This window comes from Protomyctophum bolini (genome assembly GCF_963924005.1).
Source record: "Protomyctophum bolini genome assembly, chromosome: 10".
In the NCBI taxonomy this organism is placed as follows: Eukaryota; Metazoa; Chordata; class Actinopteri; order Myctophiformes; family Myctophidae; genus Protomyctophum; species Protomyctophum bolini.
This window is the reverse complement of record NC_137871.1, coordinates 30,472,008-30,492,218: the sequence shown is the minus strand read 5'-3', so window position 1 is coordinate 30,492,218 and position 20,211 is coordinate 30,472,008. Positions and strand designations below refer to the sequence as shown.

At 43.3% G+C, this 20,211-nt stretch overlaps 1 protein-coding gene across 3 annotated transcripts; it reads right to left on the bottom strand.

Moving 5' to 3' along the window:
* Positions 1 to 344: 344 nt before the first annotated feature.
* fhl1a (four and a half LIM domains 1a) lies at positions 345 to 15,304 on the bottom strand. 3 transcript variants are annotated; one of them, XM_080774821.1, is made up of 6 exons: positions 14,713 to 15,304; positions 3,709 to 3,893; positions 2,186 to 2,363; positions 1,894 to 2,063; positions 1,428 to 1,614; positions 345 to 1,199 (listed from the first exon to the last, which is right to left on the bottom strand). In XM_080774821.1, exons 2-6 carry the CDS (start codon positions 3,862 to 3,864, stop codon positions 1,045 to 1,047), a joined length of 846 nt encoding a protein of 281 aa, XP_080630947.1. In that variant the 5' UTR covers positions 3,865 to 3,893; positions 14,713 to 15,304; the 3' UTR covers positions 345 to 1,044. The 3 variants fall into 3 exon arrangements, with proteins under 3 accessions (XP_080630947.1, XP_080630948.1, XP_080630946.1); XM_080774822.1 differs by lacking the exon at positions 14,713 to 15,304 and adding an exon at positions 12,479 to 12,498; XM_080774820.1 differs by lacking the exon at positions 14,713 to 15,304 and adding an exon at positions 9,489 to 9,610.
* Between the last annotated feature and the right edge of the window lie 4,907 nt (positions 15,305 to 20,211).

Below are 20,211 nucleotides of genomic sequence, written 5' to 3'. Positions count from 1 at the left end.
GTTATTCTGAAAATATTTCAATTAAATGGATAATGTGAATGCTACAGTAATTGAGTACCTTTTAGTTTCATAATTGTTGCTGTGGGGAGGAAACCTCATAGGCTAACTCAATTGAGGTTTTAGATTTTTTTATATATATTACTTAGTAAGGAGCAGCACCACAGTGCAATATTTACAAATTAAAGCCTTACTGGGTCATTTCCCTGCTGGTCACTAGTTGTAGATCATTCCTCCACTTCCCAGGAGCTCTTAAACCACATTCAGTTTACCAAGAGCTCAGTGTAGACTTTCACTCTTTCGCCATCTTTGATATGAGCACTTAAAAGGACAACGAACAACTCGGATGATGATTTCCTTTAATTTATTTTATGTTCAAGTTCCAGACTCTAGGTTCACTCCAAAAAGCATTGGGTAAAATTAGTAAAGGCTTGAGTAATATTAGTTTATATTGCAGGAACAATTTTAAGTGATAAAGCCGTTTATTTTGTGTTAATTGCTCACACCCAGTATCTAATATTTTCAGAAATAGGACTAGCATAATTTACATATTCACCAAAAACATGTATGCATGAGCGACAGTAAGCATGTAAAAAGCACAGTATTCTCCTCGAACAATTTCAGTATGTCACTGAAAAGGGCTTTGCCTTAAAAGGCAGCACAACATTCTGGATTAGAATTGATTAATATTACATAATCACAAATCCACAAAATAAAACCCATTGGTATATAATGTTATGTTTGTATGCAACCAATGCCAACCATGGCACTGAAACAGACTGCAGTATCATATTGTTACACGTTACTTATTTGTTGAGCTTAGTACATACTTTGTTGAAAGCATAATTTCAGTTTACGCTATAAGTAACTACAATTAAAAAGAAAACCCCCAAATAGGTTAAAGGTTTGGTTTTCTGAATAATTAGCCTTAAAAAATGCATTCCAACCAATGAAAAGTAGTAACACATTGCCAGGTATATAATCAATGTGGCATTGTCCAAAGAAACAACCAAATTGTAATTGCTTTGACCACTTAAATGATTATCCTCACACCTTCTTGGCACAGTCAGGGCAGTAGATATGCTCTCCGTTGATGACAAAGCGCTTGTTGGCCAGGGAGAGGGAGCACTTCTTGCAGTTGAAGCAGTATTCATGCCAGGCGTAGCCCTCGTAGTTGACCACATTGGTACCATGGCCAAACCCTGCATCAGAACACACAGGAGAGAATATCTGTCATCCGTTGTTTTATTGAGGCGCTTGATTTATCTTTTATTTGATAAAAGGGATATTTCACTTTCAAATAAAATAAACATTAAAATATATTTAAAAAGTAATGGAAATATCCCAGCTCCTCACACTTAGAAGGACATTCTAATGCTTGAGTGGGCTGTGATTTTTAGTGGTTTGTAAATTCCAAATAGAAATAGTACCCGTGATAGGGTTCTTGCAGCCGTGGCACTTCTTGGCCACGTCGGTCTTGTAGCAGTCCACACAGTACACGCTGTCCTCGTGGGAGGTGAAGCGCGCTCCGGCCAGGGATTTCTTGCAGGTACGGCAGACGAAGCAGTCTGAATGCCAGGGCTGGTCCTGGTAGCTGATCCCTCCAGAGGTGATGGGCTTAGGAAGGCCAGATGAACACAACCAACTCGATCAGAAATATACACTAACACTTGTCTGTCCATTATAAATCAGAGCATCTCTTTTCTGTTAGGTCAAAGTTGGTTTAAGCATGAAATTACAAATATGTCGGGGACAGATTCATGCTCAACAGATCATTCAAGATATTTAGTGTAGAGAGAAAAGAGGAGTGGGTCAAGTATAGGCCCTTGGGGCACTCAGTTTATTTTTTCAAGTACAGTAGGGTAAAGTGGTCATGGTCAATATCATAGTTTCTACCTGCTTGCAATGGAAGCACTTCTTAGCAAACTTCTTGTCATGGCACGGGGCACAGTATATGTCATCACCCTTGGTGAGGAAACTCTGTGTACGGATGGGCTCCTTGCATTCAAAGCAGGTGAAGCACTCCTCGTGCCAGATCTTGCTCTTGTACTCCACATTCTTGGATCCTGAAAGACAAATAAAAGCTGTCTGCAATGCACAGCTGCGTACTTTTGGGGATATTGGACAAATACCAAATAAACTGAGGAAGATGACTACATAATTTATTGCAGAGAAAAAGCAAGCCCACCTGGCAGCACCACCTTGTAGCAGCCCTGGCACCTGTTCCCGTCCTCGCGGGAGCCACACTTTCCACACATGATCTTGCCATCATCACGGGCGCTGAATGGCTCATTGGCCAGCGCCTTGTAGCACTTGACACATTTGAAACAGTCCTCGTGCCAGTAGCGGTTCTTATGATTCAGTTCCTGGACACAGAGATGTGGCAAAGGGTGAGAAGACGTGACCCCTCAAAGCCATCATAGAGTATATCAGTGGCGTTTCCAGGAATTACATTTTGGGCAGGAAAGATGTGTTAATTGTCGTCCCCCCACGCACAATCGCAGCACTAAAGGTTTTCAAAGAGATATACCTGCCAGACGAGTAGGATACAAAGGCTGAAAGGCATGCATTTACATTCCAATGGGTGATTGAGGGTCGCGCTCTACTGCAACGGCCAATAAACTGTCCAATAGTTCTCAGGTCTTGTTTGTGTCCTCCTTTTTTCTCATTGTATGGATTTTGGCCAGGCAGAAATGGATTTGGACAGGCCTGTCCTCGCCTTATTGTAGATACGCCTCTGGAGTGTATGCCTCGTTCAAATGGAGGTTGTTTAATCGTCATCTGGACTGAGGCATGGGGCCAGAACACTGAACATCTGGTAGGTAGCAAAGTGATTTGGGATGTGTCAAGCCGTGAAGCCACTCAGTGTATACTGTATACAGAGCTGGACAGGATAAATTACATAATATAAAGTGTAATGTAAGCAACCAATCTCTCACAGGTAACTATGTGTGACTGAGTGGTGATTAGTTTCCATTTTGGAGGCGGAGGCCATTAATGGAAGAAGAGCTGCTACAGTATGTGGCAGAGGCCTTTGTCGGAGAATTCAGCCTGGCTTCAGCTGAGTTCATTTGAATATATATAAGAGAAGAGTTGTGAAATCTATCACTCTTTCACAAAGTCACTGTCTAGGTATCAGTGTATCTCTTCTACTCTGGTTTAATTACTCCCCTCCCCTCCCCTCCCCTCCCCTCCCCTGGGGGAACTGGGGTTGGGCGCTTCAATGCGTCGATGCAGAGGTGGGGATTGGTGGACAGTGCGGCATGTGAGTGCGGTGACCCTGAGCAGACCGCCGACCACATCATATACACCTGCCCCTTGTACAGACCGCCCTCAGAGGCCGGCCTCTTTGACCTGGGACCAGAGATGCGAGCGTGGCTCCACGACACCGAGTTGGAACTCTAACGTTACACGAAAGAAGAAGCGCGACGGGTTGTGAGCTTGTAGATCGGCTATTTTCAGCAAGTGTAAAATCAGTCATTACGACAGCATTACGAAGGCCCGCCAAAATACATTTTAGTCGACTAAATCAACCTTAGATTTAGTCGACTAAAATTGTATGATGTTTAGTTGACTAAAACTAGACTGACAGTAAAACATTCCAGGTGACTAAAATGTGACTAAAACTAAATGAAAACTATTCAAGAGACTATGACTAAAACTAAAATAGAAATTTGCTGCCAAAAACAACACTGCATGCCATGTGTTCACCTTGGCATCAGCGCCGATGGGGCGGCGGCAGTCAGCGCAGGTGTTGGCGCAGAGCTTATCAAAGCATTTGGTGCACACGTGCTTGTCATCCTTCTTGACGTACTTCTTCCCTTGCAGCTTGTCGCGGCAGTAGTAGCAGTCGAAGCGCTCGGTCATGGTGGAGCTGAGATAACTCCTGGGACTACCTGTAAACACAGGAGGAATCCTCTTTTAATGACAGAGGCACAGCTAGGACACAGGGTTTCTCTGCAGTTTCAACTAGCTGTCGCACCATAGTTAAAATGTTGTGTTGACCCTGAAATCAGGAGACCCAATAATCTTTATATACTGTAGTTACTAGTTTGTTCTTTTACTGTAGGCGATTCACTAGTTGAGTTGGATGTTGCATATTAGATGCCACATGGGGGCAATGTTGCCTTGGAAGATCATAGACTACTGCACCATACTGTTTGTATTCAATAGTGACAGTCAAGAGGGCAGATTCAAACCCCAGTCTTAGCCCAATTGGGTAGGCTTATGTGCTCTACACTAACACCACTGGTTCTCAAACAGTTGTGGGTCACAGACCAATTTTTATGAGTCACCCATTAATCCCAGTTTATTTTCCTACATAAATATATACAAAAAATATACATTCTCACTAGTTTGGGTCCCAGGCAAACGTCTAATCTGTCTTTTGAGTCTTGACCTGAAACATTTGGGAACCACTGCTCTAAAGGATTCGACAGAACAATGCCCAGGTCTCACACTTAATCAGAAATGTGTTCCTTTATACATTTACAACATGTTTTTGAGACCACCGCTACCGTAGTCAAGTTTGAAGGAAAAAAAGGACGAAGAAAGGCGCAACAGTTTTCTCAGTGCTTCTACATTTACAACATAAAAATGCCAAACAACAACATTAAGCGTTTATAAATGCCAGCGTGTATTTTACAGTGCATTGCTACCCAATGTTTTCCATGTAATCAGACACAGCAAGACACAGGCTCCACACAGCAGCAGCATACCAAACAGCTGAGCGAAGTGTGTGGAATGTGTTTTGTGGATGCCTGTCTGGTCGTTTTGGCCTCTGGTCAGACAGTGTGTTGGACTCGGCTCTACAGGGGCGGGTTGGATGCTTTACCAGGATCTGACTGGAAAGTTGATGTTATGTAAGAAGTAACGAATTACAATTACTTCATTACTGTACTTAAGTACTTTTTTCAAGTATCTGTACTTTACTGAGTATTTATTTTTCGGAGTACTTTATACTTTTACCTGTTACATTTGAACACAAGTATCTGTACTTTCTACTTCTTACAATTACCAAATAAATCTCGCCGGCTCGTTAGTTTAGTTTAATAGATTGACAACGACTCGAGATCTGAACTCTGAAGTGGTCATTTTTGTGCAAGTTTACAATATACTAATAAATCCCAATAAACTGATAATGAATTGAACATCGTGTATGGATTCTGTGGAATATAATGTTTACACACTAGTCTGATTAAAAACTCTGTTACACACCTGTAGTGTAGCCTACTGTACTAAGTCGTTTTTATGATATTTTTATATAGTAACTGTGTATGTGTGTACTGTGATTTCTTGTTGTCTTTACCACTGCACAAAATAAGTTTCTGAATGGAAAAATAAAGTTCTTTGAAGTTGAAGTAAGTAGCCAATCAAAGCATAATGTAAGTGACATGATGTCAGCCTCTGCATCTTTTATAATTATTGAATAGCCTTCAAAACGTTTGAGGTGAGGTTACAGTTTGTATAGAAACATCCGGTAAAAATACATTTTCAGAGCCTGTAATTTTGTACTTTTACTTGAGTATTTATTTGAAATGAGTACTTTTACCAAAGTCATTGTTTTACACAAGTAACTGTACTTCTACTTAAGTACATAATGTGAGTACTTTTCCCATCTCTGTATAATTAGAAACACTAGCTCACCCCCTCTATCTAACCTCTCTCTCTATCTCTCTCTCTCTCTGTGCGGTCAGTGAATTGTATATGCCAATAGACTATACAGCATCAAGGAGTACTGCTAGTTGCTTATTTTTGTCACATCCAGAAATGGAAACAGTAAGTGGTACATTATGAGTTTACGACATTAAGGCTAAAAGGATGGCATAAAAAAGTCCTGGGGACTTGTTTCCATTGTGGTCCTAGTATGTAACACATCATCAACATTCCTGCATTGCCACCAACAGCTGGCCCTGGGACAGTGGTCAACAGGGAAAAGTCATCTTCCTGTACAGACTGTGTGTCACGTGGGGTTGGGTTTTGTGTCGTACACATCTTAACCACATTAGCTCTATATACTTCATTGACTGGGGTCCCCCAGGGGTCTAAACGTGGTTACCCACCTTTTCCCCCCTCTGGCAATCTACAAGCTTTCAATTTGTTGAGTCGTATAGCAAAGCGTTGTCCAGTCGTTAAGATTGGATAGTTTTGCTGAATGTTCACCTATTATGATATGCCCAGAATAGAAACGCTCATAATTCCGACGGCCAGGCGCGTAGCCTCACCACCGTTCACTGTGAGTACGTCACTCTCACAGATAGGTGAATTCATCCCCCCCACTTTTGACCAACCGACAGGTAAAATCTGACTAATGAAAGCTCATGAAATGTAGACGACCTAGTCATCATAGTATCGACCTCCTCGTGATTGGTTGCCCATCATCATCATCATCATCATCATGCTACCTAAGCCCAGCCATACCCTGAAACGCCACCTAAGCCGGGAGTCTGACCCAAGCCCCCAGTGAGGATCTGCAGCGTTGAAGCACTACGCCCTAGTGGTTGGAGCGTAAACTGCAGGCGAACCCGTGAATTCATGACGAGGAAACCCTGTGCAGCTGGGCTTTAACATTGAGCGCTCGGTTGCACTTCCGCATTTGGTTGGCAAATGCGGAAGTAGAGGGTTCTTCCGGGTGCTTCAACACGCCACTGAGCAACTTCCACTAAAATTAATAGCGTGGTCTCTATCCTTTTATTATTCTATGGTCTGACCCCATACTAGCCGCCAGCCAATCGCATAGTATGATTGCCTGCCTCCATAGCTGTGACACACGCACCATGGAAGATCTGATTTCCGCACCACACTGTACGACCGCAGCTCCAAGCGACAACAGCTGCTAATGTTATGAGCTAACTTTATGATGGACAGCAGGAAAGCCACAACAAAACAGTCATTGAACCACGCACAGAACGTCGGACACGAACACAAACAACAGACGCGAGGTTGTGACACAAACGTATACGTTACTAAAATCATAATAATAATATGGGGGGAAAACAAAGACAAAAAGGGGGGCAACGGAGACAGCGTGTGGAACTCTGCCAACGCCGCCTGCACCAAAACGGCCACGAGGTTGTGACAGAGAAACATACACATGACTAAAATAATAATATGGGGGGAAAACACAGCGCCTGTTTCACCTGACACATTATTACTGACTGATTGAACGGCAACTGTGCCATTTTTGGCTAGCCAAAGCATGCCTACCTAGGAAGTTTGGTCGGGAATAGGCTAAAATAGAACAAAAAAACTAAATAAAATGCCAAATTCGGTGGGTGAACATATGTCACAGATGTGGTGTCACAGATACCCTGTGACACCCCAGCCGATGGCGCATTAGTCTGTCAACGTGGCTTGGCGTGTGGTTAGGGTTAGGACGAGGTGCATACGTTTGTTACACATACTAACAGTCCGACAGGCATTAGTTCGACAACACTGTCGCACCCGACATGCGCTGCCGGTTACAACTAACTCGTGGTCCTGACATGCGTGGCAGGTTACAACTAATTAACCCGTGGCCGGTTAAAACTAACCTGTAGCGCCAATCTACAAGCTCACAATGTGTCATTGTATCTGTAGATCTGCGATTTAAAATTGGAACATTTGAATATACAGTATTTGAAACACTTCTTGTAAACAAAACAAATCTTGTATGGGGAACTCTGGCACAATATATTGTCAGATGAGATGAGAGGGAGTATGTTGCCAATAAATATTGATTTGGGGGGGGTCGACATGAAAATGTTTGAGAACCACTTCCTTACAGAACGTTGGTGACATCGTCATCAGGTCTTGACTCTTGGCATCTTAATCCAGTTTATTACAATGGAATGCCACTTTGCTCTTGTTGCCATAGGAACACAGCAAATATTTCTTAGCTAAGTTCGAAGCTATTTGAGTGGGATGGAGTAAACAGCCATGTGCGAGAGATGAGTCTCCAGGGCTCTGTGGAAGGATGACCACTGAGGCCTGTCTGCAGCTGTGCCATAGGGATAAAGATTGGGCAGGGCATTGAGCCCTGATGAACACCCCTTATCTTATCCAATCACACATGATAGTGGTGTAACATTAGTGCAGTTAGCCAGATCAATTCTAAATATGGATTGCTTATTTCAAGTGCATTGACCTTCCAGAGAAGACCTTTTGTCAAACGCAGAGGGGCGACTGCTGGGACTCATCCATTCCATTGTGCACTTTGGTTAATAAAGCGTGCCATATATGATTGCCCAGTACTTTCGCTCTAATCCTTCCTACAACCAGTCGGACAGCTGCCACCTCAAAAACAGCCATGGTATGCACCATCACATCACTCAGGCTGAGGTTTGGGTACACACATAGTCCCTGTGGGGAGGGGAGAACTTTAGCATCCAAAGGTCAGTATGGGACCACTTTCAGTCAGAGTGGCAATGCGATGGGACAGGGCATGGTGTAGAGTAGATCAATGCGATGGGACAGGGCATGGTGTAGAGTAGATCAATGCGATGGGACAGGGCATGGTGTAGAGTAGATCAATGCGATGGGACAGGGCATGGTGTAGAGTAGATCAATGCGATGGGACAGGGCATGGTGTAGAGTAGATCAATGCAATGGGACAGGGCATGGTGTAGAGTAGATCAAAGACAAGCATGACCCAGCCAACATATATCAGTCTAAACAGCATCTAGTAAATGTAATCTCATGAATGATAAAGCAGTCTGTCGGCAATCCAGCATGTAAAATATATTATAACTACTTGCTGTCCTGTTGAGAATCTCCCTTTGTTTTGTTTCAGGATTACATTGTACATTACATTGAATGTATACAACAACATGCAATTACAACGTAAACGCTAAATCCAAATATGTAAAATCATTTTGATAGAATTAAGATGAAATTCAAGGTTGCTGCAGAATCTTTCATTAAGTGCTTTCTCTAAGTGCCTTTTTGTGCCTTCTTTCTTTTTACATCATTGAACACACACTGGGGCTGAGTCCTTATTTAAAACAGCACAGTTACAAAAGGAAGGAGGAAATTGGATGATTCAACTCAAACCATAAGTGGTGGTCACCCAGTGGTCTATCCTACTAGATCTACAAGCTAAGCTATAGTTGCTAATTTAGCTGAATTGAAACCTATTATGAAATGCCCAGAATAGGGATGCTATAGTGTGCTAAAAAGGAATTGTTTTGTGGTAAGATAACTGAAATGGCATTCAAATGCATTAAAAAATCTTTCCTAGGTCCAAAGAAAACTAAGGAACGTGGATCTCGAGGTACTCTCATGAACATTGAAGGATTAACCTTCAAGTTTAGGAGGTAACTCCTGGGAAATTTTAAAATTCAAAATGGTCCACCTAAAATTGTGTTATAAAATAACGTGTGAGGCTGAGGAAAAAAGTACCATAGCCAGCAGCACATAGATCTCTGCTTTGTCACTGGGTTATATAACTTCAAATGTCTAACAATTCTACGAGCATCTCTGAATCACCACTTTCAGCATTATTGTCTCTTTACCTGTGTGCCTGAACGTCATGTTTACTTCCTGTATTGCAGCGATGAGAGAAAGAAAAGTTGGGGAAACAAAAGCAGCAATCGAGGAGAAGAGAGTAGCATCCGTACGGGGTTAAATGGCCCTGCACCTCATTAAGGCACAGTATGGGGCTGTATATACCCACGCCTTAACACCCACACACACCCCCAGACCCAACACCCAATACAACCTTCAGTCCTCCACTCCTTTTTAGGGAATGCATCAGTGGATTCCACTGGTGTGACATCAGGTGGTAAAAAAGAGAATGGTCCAAAGGTTTTGAATGAGAACCGCCAGGGATAATAGATACTCCCACAGCCCCCATCACCAAATGCTGTTGGGGTCATGTTGGGAAGTACATGTTGGATCACATCATAAGTCTAATGGATGACTCACTGTCATTTGTCATTTATTGCAGGGTTTCTCAAAGTGCAGGGTGCTGTTACAAAAGTTCAGGGGTGCCTCAGAATACTTTGATATTATTTGGAAATGATCAATATCACTTCGGTTTAACCACTTAAAGCCTCTAGACTTAGTAAGACGGACCACCACACCTCACCAAAATAGACACGCTACAACATCATACCGCTTTATCTTCGACTTTTGGTGAATGTTCCCTAAACTCCCTCCAGAATAGCCGGGGATGCTGGGGTGGTGGTTAAGTGGTTAGTGCAAGTAAGTTATTTTCAATCTGTCGTAATGGAAACTACTATTCTCTCAGGTTTTTCACCTACTGTATCTTAGGGGGAAGAAATTACATATATACGTATCGTAAGATGACATAAATATAAGGTTCTATAGTAATAGCGTAATTAAGGGGTGCCTTGGATGAAAGTTATTTGAGACAAAAAAGTTTGAGAACCACCAAAAATAGCCGAACTACAAGCTCTCAATGCTCCTGCGAGCTTGTAGATTGGCTACTTCCGCTGCGCAACATGCTGAAGACATGCTGGCTTCCAAATGACTGAAATCAGTCTTGGTGACTGAGAACTTTAATCCAAGCATCCATCCACCCATTCATCTATCTATTACACTGCTAACTTTAAGCCTGTGATTTGCAGTCCAGTAGAACAAAACAAAATTGTCCTTTAAACTCAGGCAAACACAAACAAATTTGAATATACAGGTACTCTCATATTGAGAGCAAGCAAGCAGAGGGGATCGCTAGGCCATGAGCCTGAGCAAACACAAAAGTGTGTGTGTGTGTGTGCGTGCGTGCTTGCATGCGTGTGTGGGGGCGGTGCTTTATTCCTTAAGGGCTCCTGCATGACATAATTGCAGATTTGATTTGGTCCATTACTGTAGGAACATTATTTGTCTTTTCAATAACTGTCCACATTTATAATCTGTCACCCAATTAAACTAAACCCACAAAGGCTAATTAACGAGCAGCCCGGCGCCATGGTGGAAGAGTGGAGGGCCTGGCGGCAAGAGAACATTCTTCCCACGGTATGTCCTTCATTTATTTGAAGAATTTGTTTGCCTCAGTCTGCATCTCTCTGAAAGAATGATTATGTGAATGATGATGTGCGTGCGTGTGTGCGTGCGCCTGTGTGTACTTGGCTGCTGCTATGCTTGTGAGGACCAAATCCCCACCAGAATTCCAAGATGAGCCTGTTTTATGCTTAGGATGCTATAAATGTAAAGCAAAAAGTAAGCAGGCACATCAAGCAATCAAATGCCAGATGGTGGACATTAAGCACACTCTTCATGAAGAAAAATAAAGTCTGCACGCTGGATCATTGGATCAAGCTCCCACAAGTGAATTATTCCACTACCACCAAGACGGTAGTAAATGGAAATCAACCGAAAGTCTACATAAATATATTAAGTACAAGGATGTGTGTGTGTGTGTGTGTGTGTGTGTGTGTGTGTGTGCGCGCGCGCCCGCGCGCGCATGTGTGTGCATGTACGTGCGTGCATGTGTACATGTTTATGGGTGAGCGTATGTGTGTGTGGCATTGTGCTTGAATATGTGTTTGTGCAAGTTGTGCAAGTGTGTTACAGAACCAAATAGACCCATACAGGTCCATTTGGTTCCATTTGTACACTCTCAGAGTTACAGGCCCACAAGAGTACATTTGGAACCCCCTCAAGGAACCCTTCATCTCGTCCTGGGACGCCACTTAGAGAACAACTGTTTCTAGCGGAGCAAGGATGATGTACAATGTGTTTCGGGCAAAAGAACAATTGAATTGCAGCATGTAACCTTATCAGGTCTGGAACATGGAGCTTCTGTGAGGTATTTCCTATTGAATGTTCACCTCTAAAGTAGCAGGTTGGGAACCAGGCTCACAGGAAGTCTGGACTTGAAGCTGCGGAACTAGCAAGAGGTCTCTTGTTCCATCCCTGGAACAAGTACTGTACGTAATTCCCACGGGTGCATGCGTATGGTCCGACATAACGGTGGTCCGAACGACAACCTACCTCAAACCCTCAGCCTAACCTCCCACGGGGCAGCACACATAAACCTAACCCTAACCCTCTCCCGACCCTTAACGCACCTCGGACCAATGCTCCTTCGAACGAATGATATGTCAACCAAAGTATGCCTCCCAATTCCCACTCCCCCCTCTCCCTCTCTCTCGTTACCCATGGAAATTGGTTGTAGACGTGACACAAAAGACCAGTTTATGTATGCAAGGCCCGATTTCTCTACATCACTGTATCCCAAACAGTGAGTCGTGGACACATTGTTATTGTTCCGCTTATTTTTGGTTTCCTACTTTTGGTTTTTAGTGATTATTAAATATTCCCCAAAAAGCTAAACTTTTCTATGATTCTTTCACAGTAATTTCATGAAGAAATAAAAGAAAGTCTAATAAATTCCATAAATTTGAACAAATATTTAAGATGCAGCTTCGCGCCGCGTTGTGAGGTAGAGTGGCTATTTTCACAAGGTTTGGTCCCGGGCGAATATCTAATTTCAGTTTTGGGTCACAGGCTAAAAAGTTGGAAACCACTGATGATGTACATGGCCTCACCCAGAGGAGCAGGATCTGACTCAGTCATCCGCCATTCCTGGTTAGCAGACCGACTGTCAATCCGGTGATAAATAGAACAACCTAATCTCTGTCAGGGGAATGGAAAGTGGCCGTGACTCAAAGGCATACAAACAGAACAAACCCCACACACAGGCACACCAACACACACCATCCATCACACACAAAGCAGACGCAAAACACTATAACAGCGTGTTTCTAAACAGCTACCTAGAAGTCAGGCTGTGGTCACTAGACGCAGACAGAGGTCAAAATTGTGTGACTGCTGGCTGGTCGAAAGGCCACAAGGGCACATATCTGTCACTGACACTGCTAAACAAGAGACACAGCTTAGATAAGACACTGACATGCAGATACACACACACACATGCACGCACGCACCCACGCATTCTCCAGCAGACAGTCCGCTCCTCTGCTCTTTCCCTCTCCCTTTCATTCTTTCTATATTTCTATATTTTCCTCTTTGCCATCTCAGACTCTCAAGTGGTTATGTTCCAATTTCTCCGGCTAAAGGTTGTTCCAATTTCTCCGGCTAAGAGGTTGGAGGTGAGGATGTAAAGTTCTCCCTCCACAGGGGAGAATGCTGCTTCAGCCAGCCAGGATTGCCTAATTAGGAATCGCAAGAGGACATTGATTGAGCTTGCCGTTTTCATGCATTTCACTTTTCACTCAACGCACGCATGCACACACTCACACTCACACAGTTCTATCAATCTGCTCCATCGTTCCTCTCTCTCTTCATCCATCTCTCTCTCTCTACGGCGCACTCTATCAATCTTTACGGCACACTTTACTGCAGTAGAATAAACCGCTGGGACAAAAGGTTCCTTAAATATCTCAGGACTTGTGATGGAGAGTACGTATGTAGCAGAGTGGCTCAGAGCCTCTGCCTGCCTCAAAAGTGGGGTATCCCTTTGGTCTAGTGGTTAAGATGTTGGACTATCATGTGGGAGACCGGAGTTTGAATCCCGGATGTTACAAGTACACATTACAGGCCATGTGATTTAGCAGCTTCCTTGATGAGAACTGTAAATTATTCCCATATTTATTTGGAGCTATAGGAATAATACGCCACAGTGATGTAAGTGCATTATGTATGGAGCGAATGTTATACGTTGTGTACACAGGCCCAGACGACTATAGGCTACTGTTCATTTTAATACATGACATGGCAATATGTTGTCATATGAAGATGTTTCACATGGAACTGATTATCTTAAGTAGTGTCATAAATGTGTATACTATAAATAGAAGCAGCAATAAAGAAACAAACATGACATAATTGAAGCTTCTATGGGAGGGTGAGTGTGTTCTCAAACTTATTGAGCCGTTTTAATGGCTTTTTGTTCAGCCCAGAAGTGATGTCAGACTTGAACCACGTGCCAGAAGAATAAAGGACTTCATCCAGGTCTCTTTATTGACATCATGCATTCAGGCTTGCCAGCTGCACAATATTTTATTATTAGCCTACCACTTTAACCTGAGAAAATGATTGAGTCCAGAGGGAAGCATGCACATCTATAAGAATTCTTCAGGTGCTGAACCAAAACAGGAGGAGGCACACTGTTATACAGCTAAGTAAGTTTATTTTAAAAGGATCTGATTGGGTAAGACATTGTTTATATAACCCATTGATTATATAATATTATCAGGCACTATTGATGGCACTATAGTAAGCATGCAGACTCAGAGAAGCATTGACCCAGTAGGCCTAGTAATAGTACAATTTAAATATATTTTCATTGGGGGGAGACAGACTACAACAAATCTCTATCCAGCCCATACTGCATAATGCACTGTAGGCCTATACACCGAGTGAAAGTCAACCACTTGTCACAAGTAAATACATAATTGATGAAACCAATAAAGTAACCACATATTATTCTTATATTATATAATTATATAATAAGTTAAAGTGCGACTCAAAGGTGCGTCACTCAAACCTGTAGGCCCCTATCCTGCGTACAGTGCTGTTTGTAGGCGTTGGAGACGTTGGTTACTTTGAGCTGAGGCACCCTTCCACACCAAGTAACGCTAATTGATAGGCTATAGCATTAATTAAACACACCCGTGCTCGCACTTAAATCATAAATAACGTCGATAATTTGACAGAATTCAAATTAGTGTAGAAATATGTGAAGTCAAACAACATGCCAGTTAAATAGTAGCACAAGAAAGACCCTTTTTGTCTTTGTTTTCGACTTACCTCTGTGCGTAAAGATGTGCGCCTCTCTACACCAGCTGCGCCTCCGATGGATTTCTCTACTCCTGTAGCTGTGTCGTTAACGTCCCTTAAAAGACAGAGGGAGGGGAGAGAGAAAAACTCAGCAGGATATGATCCAAACCTCTGTACGCTCGCCTAAACAATGACCTCAGCCAGGAATTTACACGCTCTTATACAAAGCCGTTCTCATTCGTCTTAGACTGGGGCTTGTAAAAGTATTAAGTAAATATTGTAGTGTAGTCTGTCTAGGGCCAACTTTTAACATAAGCCTCTGATAGGCATTTAAAGGTAAATCAATATGAGTGCCACTCAGTGGAGCCTGCCTGGCAAATGACATGGGGGGTCCTTTTTGTGGGCGTGGCCGAAAGTGGGCGTTACCAAAAGGTGGGCGTGGCCATGGCCGCCAGATGTCTGTCAGATTTTGACACCTTCAAATTAGTGTTAAACATAATATAACCCAATTGACTCCAGTCCTCTCTGGTTAATATATCTATATAATGAAACTATATAAACTATGCATATACCATGAAGTGCTATGACTACTAGCTCTGGTCCATAGCTCTAATGTGTTTCATTTAGAGCTATGTTACTCTAACCTTCCCCGCTCGCATGAATGCAGACCAGCCTCTACTCTTTGGCGTAAATAAAAAGAACGTTTTTGCTACACATCAAAACAAAGGCGAGTTGTGTCATTAGAAAGCCTACTTTGGTAATTGGTTCTAGTTCTAGTGAACAGAAATAATAAATAAATAGACTTGGTAACCTAACTGTAGGGAGTGCAAACACATTAAAGAACCTGGGGGTTATCATCTATGAAAAGGCAACACAATGAGCAGGAAAAAAAATGAACCATGTAAATACAACAAATTGAGCAGAGCACTGCAGGGAGTTGAACCCCATTCCGGTAAACCAGATGTACCACAATCAGTGCCTTGGTTTTTGTTTTGTTTTACGAGGTCCATTCGTTGAAATGTAAATTTTGAATTTCAACGGTAACGTAATTTCACAATTGACATTGTAGGCAATAATTAATAACGGTATGGCACCAGGCCAAAGCCATGGGGAGAGAGTCTGTTTTGCACTCTGAGTGTGTGTGTGTGTGTGTGTGTGTCCGTCAGTTTGTTAACAGCTAATCTCCAGCACCATTAACCCGGTCGATGCCAAACTTTGCACACACACTCCCTGGATGCCAACGATGAACCTCTGTCCCAAATTTTCCAGAACGGCCTGTATAGCACCACACATTTTTGTATGCCCTCCGAGACTATGGACTATAGCCTTTAGCTTTTCCGTGATTTTCACCTTTTTTTCAAATCCTCCGAAATCGTGAAAAACAACATATGCCCCTCCGTGACCATGGACTATAGCCTTTCCCTTTTCTGCGATTTCACCTTTTTTCAAATCCTAAACAATGATGAAGAATCGCGCACTATAGCATGCCACTTAATGACCTTGACCAATATCAATGACCTTGAGCAGTATAAATGACCTTCAATAAGACTAGTAAATGACCGTGACCAGTATAAATGACCTTGACAAGTACAAATGACCTTGACCAGTATAAATGACCTTCACCAGTATAAATGACCGTGACCAGTATATGACTGACCAGTATAAATTACCTTCATGAGACTAGTAAATTACCTTGACCATGCAGTATAAATGACCTTCATAAGACTAGTAAATGATCTTCACCAGTATAAATGACCTTGACCAGTATGCGGTCCGTGACCATGGACTATAGCCTTTCGCTTTTCCTTGATTTTTTAAAATCCTCAACAATGATGAAGAATCGCGCACTATAGCGGTAATAGCGCGCCGCTCAATGACCTGAGACCATGGACGAATGAACCATGTAAATACAACACATTGAGCAGGGCACTGTAAACCAGAAGTCCGACACCAGTGCCTTAGTTTTTGTGTTGTTGTTCATTTACAGGTCCAGGTGTGCATACGCATGTGCGCCTGTGCGTGTGTAGGTGCATGTGTGCATGTGTGTGCACGCTTCAATGACCACTGTTGGACCCTATGGGATCAAGGACCTCAGGGAGCCACCCATAATTCACAACGGTCACAGCGAACTCTGTTGCATCACAACTGGTGGCCAACAGTCGTAACCAACACCGCCGCCGACCCACAGGAGAATACCATCGCACATGTGGTATCAGACCAACCACAATCAGCCAGCACTCAAACCAAACCCTTCGATCTAGAAGAACTCGAAACTGCAATGGGAAAGTTGAAACCCGGAAAAGCAGCAGGGATTGATGACATACTGGCAGAAATTATACAGCACCTGGAACCTAACGCAAAGACCTGGCTCGTGGGGATTCTGAATACATGCAGTCATGCATGGCACAGAAAACCATCCCTTCTGTCTGGAGAACGGCCAAAGTGGTTGCAATCCCCAAACCTGGCAAAGACCCATCATCCCCAAAGAGCTACCGACCCATTTCCCTCCTCTGCATCGCCTACAAGAGAGGCTGCTATGCTACTCCAACGCCTCATGCCACTCATAGACACCAAGCTGACTAAAGACCAAGCTGGTTTCCGTCCAGGCCGCTCCTGTGCTGGACAGAGCTCAACCTCACCCAACACATTGAGGATGGGTTTGAGGGAAAACAAATAACTGGAGCAGCAACTGGAGGGCGAAGCAAGCACGCAGGCAGCTTGTGCCTGCCTGCGTGCCTGCCTGCCTTCCTCATGTGGAAGCTGCATAGTTGAGTTTGTGTGTCTTTCTTTTTCTGTCTTTCTTTCTTAGGACGAAGATCAAGGTAGACGCCGTTGGAAGGCTCAACACAAGCCGATGCCCCTAGAGATCCATCACAAAGCTTCCCTCAGGGAGCCCAGCAAGCCAGCTAGCCAGCAAGCCCGCCCAGTCAGCCAACACAGCCAGCCAGCTCCGCCAGTCAGCCAGTGTAGAAAGTCAGGCTGCCAAGCCAGCGCACATCAGCCCTTGCAGTCAGCCATTGCAGCCATACCAGCCTTGCTCAGTCAGCTCAGCCAGGCCTCTTTCGAGGCCTGGCTCTCTATCTGCCTGGCCCGGTCTGACCCGCCCTGCCTTGCAGCAACAGAACAAGCCGGAGTGGCAAGCCAGCCAGCTCAGAATAAGAGCTCAGCAAGCTAGCGCAGCTGGCCAGTCTGGGCTTGCTGCTGAGCTAGCAACACACACACACACACACACACACACACACACACACACACACACACACACACACACACACACACACACACACACACACACACACACACACACACACACACACACACACACACACAAACAAGGTCATGGCACTAAGAGTTATTCGAGTGTCTGGGTTACCCAAACAATAACATCAGGCCATATGGGCTCAATCTGAACAGTAGCTCAATATATTTTGTTTTACTGCAGTCAGATGAGCGTGACCGATCTGCTGATGCTTATCAGTTACAAACATACTGACACACTGTAATGCACAGAATGACAAAGCAATGGAGACACATAGGCATACTGTCCGTCACACACAAATACAGAAAGAGAGACACAGAGCAGGGAACAAAAATGTGTTGTATATCCCAATGGGAATGCCCCGGTGGTCATCTACTAACTATAGGACGCAGCAATTAAACATATCACTTCTGATAAACAAGCACTTAGTAACTCATTACATTAATGTAATCACATACCGCTCTAGTGGTATCATTTACGAACGGCAAGGAGCCTTGCATTACATAACAAGATATTGATGAGACGTGTTTAGCTTCTGGTCAGGGCCTTACTGCACTATGGCCCGGAGATGTTTTATCATGGTACACACTTGAAGCAATGATAGTTTACTTTACAACGTTGTGGTTGGCCTAATTCAAGGTTGTAGGTAGTTTGTATGTTTCAAAATCACAGGAAAAAAAAGCTTATTCAAAGTACTCTGTGACAACACAAAACAGACACCACCATATATATTATAGACCATAGCAGTGGCCCGGGCCAGGGCTGGACTGAGACAAAAGTTCGGCCCGGACATTTTCCCAGAATTTGGCCCAGACTGGCCCACCACAACCAGCGCGCAGATACTCCATTGACTTTTCGGATCGAGGCCGATACAAATACTTAAAATAAATACAAGCCCTTAACACACCACCACATTTACAGTACAACATAAATGATGCACAACCAACAGACAACTAATTTAACATTTGGTCCAGACCGGCCCACCAGAGGGTCGGCCCACCGGGCATATGCCTGGTACGTCCTGTGGCCAGTCCACCCCGGACCACTGCTGTATAGAGCATAGCAGTGGGCGTTCATTTTTCCCTGAGAAGAATAATTTAATATTAAATTATATGATATACATACAATACCCTTTGTTTAGCGTTTTTCATTTTCATTTTTTCACAGAATCAAAGGAAACATGGTCATGACTCACCAGGATGGCTTGATTCTAAATAATTGATGTAATTATTTCTGTAAATCTCTATGGGAAAGATTAACGGCCAATTATTCAGTGGGTGCAGAAAACCACGCCCAAACATTCTAAAGTCAAGAACCTCCAAATTGATACGTACTTTACCCCGGTCCCCCATTTGAAAATATTGTGCCATGGCATTTTTTAAGACAAATCTTCTTTTATGAGGGTCTGAATGCATACACAGTGCATACACAGTACACAGTACACACACACACACACACACACACACACACACGGTCGACTGGATGAGGGCCTCAGCTAAATCAGAGAAGGGAGGACGACAAAGAGAGAGAGGGAAAAGGAGAGAGAAAACAAGCAGATAGACAGAATCAGAGAGGAAGAAAGAGAACAGAACAGTGCCAAGTTACGCAGTCTAAAGCTAATATTTCCTTCCTGGACTGTAACTCCAGCAAACAGGCGTTTGTCGAGCAGAGTGGAGAGAGTTGTGCCCATATTAGGAATAATGTTACCTGATATCTAAAAGAAAAAAACATTGTGGATAGAGCTGCCTCCATTTCCATTCCCTGGAGAGATGTGTGACAATTTATCATGTCATATGAATGGTATTCAAATGCGATTTGTTTTTTCAACTTTTTTTGTTGGCTTCTTCTACAGCAACAAGTCGTTAATTTACCCCTAGGAGCTATTATAGTGCAATTGTAACTATGTAGAGTACAGCAAGTTACTTTCTCACATCACACCCAGGGTGTGCTGTTTTTGTAGCATCAGATGACCTGATGCTACAAGAAAAGACCTGGAAGTAGTAAAGGGAATATTTAAACCTTTGTGAAGCACCAGATTGTTGGGGTTTATTACTTGGGGCAATGCAATGAGAATCAAATAGGACATTCACCAGGACGTATTTTGAAAGTGATCTTTATATTCATTTGCAATTGACAACTTATGTGACGCACATTTGATGGCTCAATCGTCACTACTCCTGGTTCAAATGGTAGGTCTGCTGCCTGCAGAGGTAAATGAAGGCATTACAGGAAGGAATTTTAATCAAAAGCACAGGCTTTCGTTTATTGACTGT

What these genes read in the sequence shown, in the direction of transcription:
- fhl1a (XM_080774820.1), bottom strand. An exon ending in CCATCGGCGCTGATGCCAAG is followed by an intron (nt 2,364 to 3,708) that starts GTGAACACATGG and finishes CTCTGTGTCCAG; the next exon opens with GAACTGAATCATAAGAACCG. An exon ending in AGTGCTTCCATTGCAAGCAG is followed by an intron (nt 1,615 to 1,893) that starts GTAGAAACTATG and finishes GGCCTTCCTAAG; the next exon opens with CCCATCACCTCTGGAGGGAT.